Source organism: Trachymyrmex septentrionalis, unplaced genomic scaffold, assembly GCF_001594115.1.
Source record: "Trachymyrmex septentrionalis isolate Tsep2-gDNA-1 unplaced genomic scaffold, Tsep1.0 scaffold134, whole genome shotgun sequence".
NCBI classification, from domain to species: Eukaryota; Metazoa; Arthropoda; class Insecta; order Hymenoptera; family Formicidae; genus Trachymyrmex; species Trachymyrmex septentrionalis.
In genome coordinates this window covers 1,027,288-1,032,788 of record NW_017304482.1, presented here as the reverse complement: position 1 = coordinate 1,032,788, position 5,501 = coordinate 1,027,288, and the positions used below count along the sequence as shown (strand labels likewise).

The 5,501-nt window shown below is 39.9% G+C and overlaps 1 protein-coding gene across 1 annotated transcript; it reads right to left on the bottom strand.

Moving 5' to 3' along the window:
- Positions 1-1,437: 1,437 nt before the first annotated feature.
- Positions 1,438-2,017, bottom strand: LOC108757181 (putative uncharacterized protein FLJ37770). Its single transcript, XM_018501594.1, has 2 exons — positions 1,528-2,017; positions 1,438-1,478 (listed from the first exon to the last, which is right to left on the bottom strand). Exons 1-2 carry the CDS (start codon positions 2,015-2,017, stop codon positions 1,438-1,440), a joined length of 531 nt encoding a protein of 176 aa, XP_018357096.1.
- Positions 2,018-5,501: the final 3,484 nt, after the last annotated feature.

Below are 5,501 nucleotides of genomic sequence, written 5' to 3'. Positions count from 1 at the left end.
TGTTATATCAGAATTTTGTATCGTGGTATCTGCATGTTCTCTATCTCTTTCCAATATTCTGTAAAACGATTTGAAGCCCCGCTGATGAGCACGAGGTCGCGCTGTGTTTGTGATAACACTGTAACTGTCTCCTATTTCGGCTCTCAAGACGTCGAATTATTTATCGCGCGATTTGCGAGAAGTATTCTCACGTGGCATGAGCTCATGCCATTGAGAGTTAGCGTAATTAATACGCACCGCTGATCAAGGCCCCTGGAAGGTTTTTGAAAGGTAAATGCTGGTTTATTGTAATTATTACTATCAGAATTATTGAAGTAGAATTGTCTTTTACGACATTCATTCACTAAGCGACTGAAATTTTTGCAATACGTACATATTTTCCTAGCGACATCGTTGGTGATGCCGGGCGGAGTATTTTCGCAAGATGCAGCAAATGAGAAGGGTGGGGCGCTACGTTGAAGGATTCTAGGCGATATCGTGTTATCATCGCGCGAGTTATGATGCTCGTAGTAGCTACTTCTAGCTTCCCTTTCTAAATGTTAATGTATTATAATAGTCCTTGAACATACATCTGAAAAATTATTGTATCCTTCAGCTTTTAATTCAGTCCTGTATTCGAGTAGTAGTCCCTCAAAGAATGCCTCGAGTGCGTAAGAATCAATGGCAGCGATCTCTGCGATATTCAGCGTACAGCGATATTCGCTCTCTATTATGGCAGCATGCAGGTTAATATGATTGATGTAATCCAGAATATGCTTATTAGGTTTTTTGAAAGCTATGCTCAACTGGCCGCGATAATAATTTAAGCTTCTGCCCGGACCGAAGGTCTTTTTCAAAGTGTCTAAAAATTTATTCATGATTAAATGCGTTTCGTCCTTGACGGCTAGCTACGTGTGGTGAGACAGCTTATTCCTTAACATGCGCACTAAGAGCTTCGTCCATTAAGGGTACTACTTCTTTAATCCATTTACATTCTGTCAAAAAAGTACCGGGAATTGGTCAATAAAACACAAAATAGTTATTATTCATTCAAATTTATTGTATCGCCTTCAAAGTAGGCTCCTTTCGAAATAATACATTTATGCCAACGAATAATCCAATCATCAAAACATTTTTTAAACGCATTTTCCGAAATCGACTTCAGTTCTCGACGCGAATTCTCTTTTATGTCTTCTATCGACTGAAAACGAGTGCCCCGAAGTGGTAATTTGAGTTTTGGAAAGAGAAAAAAGTCAGCCGGAGCCATATCTGGTGAATACGGTGGTTGTTCGATGATATTTGTTGAGTTTTTGGTCAGAAATTCGTTCACAATGATAGCCTTGTGAGATGGTGCATTATCATGGTGCAAAATCCATGAGTTTGTTTTCCACAAATCTGGCCTTTTTCGACGAATTTGCTCTCTCAAACGCCGCATAACGCCCAGATAATATTCTTTATTTACCGTCTGACCTTCTGGCAAAAACTCCGAGTGCACAACACTGCGACAATCAAAGAAAACAGTTAACATCACTTTGACTTTTGATCGACTTTGACGTGGTTTTTTCGGTTTTGGCTCAGTTGGAAGGCGCCATTCCGAAGCTTGTTGACTGGTTTGCATATCAAACTCGTAAACCCATGTCTCATCACCAGTTATAATGCGTTTTATGAATGTGGGGTCGGAATTAACTCGTTCTAACATGTCTTCAGCGACCTTTACGCGATTGAGTTTTTGAAGAAAATTGAGGTCTTTCGGAACTAGTCGAGCGGCAACGCGTTCCATGCCCAAACAATCGCGTAAAATGGTACGAATTGATTCGTGAGACACCGTAAGTTCAGCGGCTATCTCTCTCAAACTGAAATGACGATTTTCAATCACCATTTCCTTCACTTTATCGATGTTAACTTCAGTTGAAGACGTTGATGGCCGACCAGAGCGAGGCAAATCTTTCACCACATCTCGACCGCTTTTCAATGCACTGTACCATTCATATGCACGTGTTTTTGATAAAGTCGATTCACCGTAAGCCTTCTGTAACATCTTCAGCGATTCGGCACACGAAATTCTATTTGCAATACAAAATTTGAGACAAATTCTTTGTTCGATCTTTTCATTCATTGTAAAAATCGCAAAACATACTTGAGATGAACTGATAAAATCGAGCACGATAATCACATTAAATGACAGATGGCACTCCAGCTCCGCGTCAGTATAGAGGACAGTTATGCCAACTTAGCGACAAAAAGAATTTTGACAATTCCTTTAAGCGGGCTTTTTAAATGATCAATTCCCGGTACTTTTTTGACAGAATGTATATGCGCGAGCGAATTACTATACGGAAATATTATATACGTCGTATTTGGGTACGAGTTCTAGCACGATGCGGAAGTAAAACTTCGGATACGTCGTGAAGCTAGGAGCAACAGAAGCATTGGCGGGAAGCATTGACTGCGCATGTATGTTCCTGATAAGGCTACCGAAATTCAAGGGCAAAAGAGCACTTCCAAGCCCATCGCATGTTGACAAAGGTGGTAAATTCGGGAAATTGGAGGTTTAAATGGCAGCGGAAACCGCCCGCAATGCGTTGCGAAAGGCCTCAGCACGCAAATTCACTTTGCGTCTCTAATTACGTTTTCATACTTCCTATGCAGGTCCTCAAGAGATGAATGACTGTCGTCGATGTTATGGTCGCTCGGCTCCCCTCCAAGACTATCTATACTGCCGCGGATTATCAACTTGGCTGTAACTATTTTAGATGCGCGTTCCTGGGATAATATTACTAAGCTGTATTTGATTCGATTAGAAGGTATATCTTCGATTCGTTATACTTATTATTTATAGAGTTTTATAGATTGCTTGGATTACCGTAACTTAAATTAAACAAGTTGAGTTTTAACGAATGTGTAATATACGAGGGCTGTCTGAAAAGTTTCCGACCTAACAAAGATAGAAGACATTTTTTCTGAAATTTTTTTTTTATTTTTCAACATAGTCTCCTTGTAACTCTACACACTTCTCCCAGCGATGCTCCCATCTCTGTAACCCGTCCAAATAGTACTTGGCGTTTTTCTCTGCAAAATAATTGTTCACGAAGGTGATTGCCTCTTCATTTGACGAAAATCTCTGTCCTCCGACCCAATTTTTAGATGAGGGAACAAAAAGAAGTCGCTTGGGGCTAGATCTGGTGAGTAAGGCGGATGGTCAAGCAGTTCAAACCGTAATTCGTGGATTTTCGCCATGGCAACCACTGAGGTGTGAGACGGTGCGTTGTCTTGGTGAAACAGGATTTTCTTTTTCTGCAAATGTGGCCGTTTTTCCGCAAGTTCTGCCTCCAGCTTGTCAAGTAATGATGCGTAGTATGCTCCTGTAATGGTTTTACCTTTTTGAAGATAATCGATGAAAATAACTCCATGACTATCCCAGAAAACAGTCGCCATCACTTTCCCAGCCGAAAAAGCAGTTTTTGCTTTTTTTGGAGCCGGTTCCCCCTTTGCAATCCACTGTTTGGACTGTATTTTTGTTTCGGGCGCATAATGGTGTATCCAAGTTTCATCTACAGTAATTAATCGGCGCCAAAACTCGGATTTATTGCGCCTAAACTGCGCCAACAGAGCGTTGGAAATGTTCATTCGAACACGTTTTTGGTCTAACGTGAGCAAACGCGGCACCCAACGCGCGGACAGCTTTGTCATGCCTAAATGTTCATGTAATATGTGACAAACACGTTCTTTTGACATTTTCATAACCTCTGCTATCTCTCTCACTTTAATTCGGCGGTCGTCTAGCACAATTTGGTGAACTTTGGCGATGTTTTCGTCGGCAGTTGCAGTTTTTGGACGTCCCGAACGTTCATCGTCTCCCAAGCTCTTACGGCCACGTTTAAATTCAGCTGCCCAAAATTTCACTGTGGTAAATGATGGTGCAGAGTCCCCGTACACAGAATCCAACTCATCTTTGATTTGCGTAGGCGTATTGCCTTTCAAAAACAGATATTTAATGACAGCTCGATACTCGATTTTGTCCATTTTCACAAAATGACTAACATGAACTCACTCAAACGACTGCTACATAACAACTGTGCGTCCAAAATGGCTGAAACTGTGGTGAGTAACTGTTAACAGATGAACAACGAAATTCACTAGCTTTTACTTACCAATGCTGCTATCTTCACGTTGAGGTCGGAAACTTTTCAGACAGCCCTCGTATATGAGGTTTGTCCGAAAAATATCCGACCTGCGTTCGTAATTTCGCGCCATGGCACTCAAGCGCCTTCTGTGGGTCATAAGTTATTCCTCATAAAGTCCCTCCAGTTTCCGGCGTGATTTCTAATCACACACAGCATGTATTTGTTTACAGTGTCTTTTTTGCGTTCGGCGGATTTCGTTATCGCTGAAAATGGAGCGAACTGATCAACGAATTTGCAAGTTTTGCTTTAAACTTAACAAATCTTGTGCACAAATGATCGAGATGATGCAGAAGACCTTTAAGGACAATGGGCAAAAATAGATAAAAAAGTAGTATAGGCGGTTCAAAAATGGTCGCACGTCTATTGACAGTGATTCGCCTTCCTGCCATGATAGAAGAGATAACATGGTGTGCTCAATTTGCAATCGTCTCTCTCTAAATCTCCGTCGTCTCTGTCTATGAATGTTGCCTGAGGGGAAAAGGCTGCCAATTGTGAAACGCTAAACATGGAGCGATATTCATAGTCTGTTTTTATTTTAAAACTGTTTAAAATGTCTTAAAATGTTAATACAGTCCTTGAATTGACTTATGACATCTTAAGATAGTCTTAAATACAAGAATCGACTATGAACACCGGCCTATTTCGTAAAATTGGTACTTTCTATAGAAAGAGAAACATGTGTTAAACAAGGAAAGATTCAATACCAATTTCACGACGCGAAACAGGCCGGTATTCATAGTCGATTTTTTTTTGCTGCCAAGTGATCTGGAGCTATCAAGAAGTACTATTAAAAAGTCCTTTGTCGCCTTCATGATGCTGTGCGACGCAAACGACCGGATCTGTGGGCAGCGACCACTTGGCAGCTCCATCACGATAATGCATCACCGATTTGAATCAAGAAGACATTATGCGAAACACGACGGTCCAGCTGACCATCATTCCAAAAGATGCGTTCCGGAAGTGTTTCCAATAATGACGGGACCACTGGGAGAAGTATGTGCATTACCAAAAGGACTACTTTGAAGGAGATTAGAGTAAACGTATTGTGTATGTATATATATATATATAATATAAATGTATTTTTGTCGACCAAAGATTGAATATTTTTTAAACACATCTTGTATTACTTATCGTTTTAAATGTGAAGAATTAAGCAACACGAGGTAAAAAGTTTTAATTAATAACATATAATTCGATTTTTAATTTTAACTAATAGCTCTTTTTGCTTGTCTGAATTACATATATATATATATATATATAATATTATATATATTAGGTGTACAAAAAAGTTCTGAGCTTTTTTTTGTAAAATTCAATCTTTATTTAAAAACAAACGAA

Excerpts from the sequence above, each read along its gene's own strand:
- LOC108757181 (XM_018501594.1), bottom strand. The coding sequence starts at position 2,017 with ATGTTACAGAAGGCTTACGGTGAATCGACTTTATCAAAAACACGTGCA. Across the intron at positions 1,479-1,527 it reads ACCGAAAAAACCACGTCAAA|TGTTGTGCACTCGGAGTTTT; the intron begins GTCGATCAAAAG and ends TGATTGTCGCAG.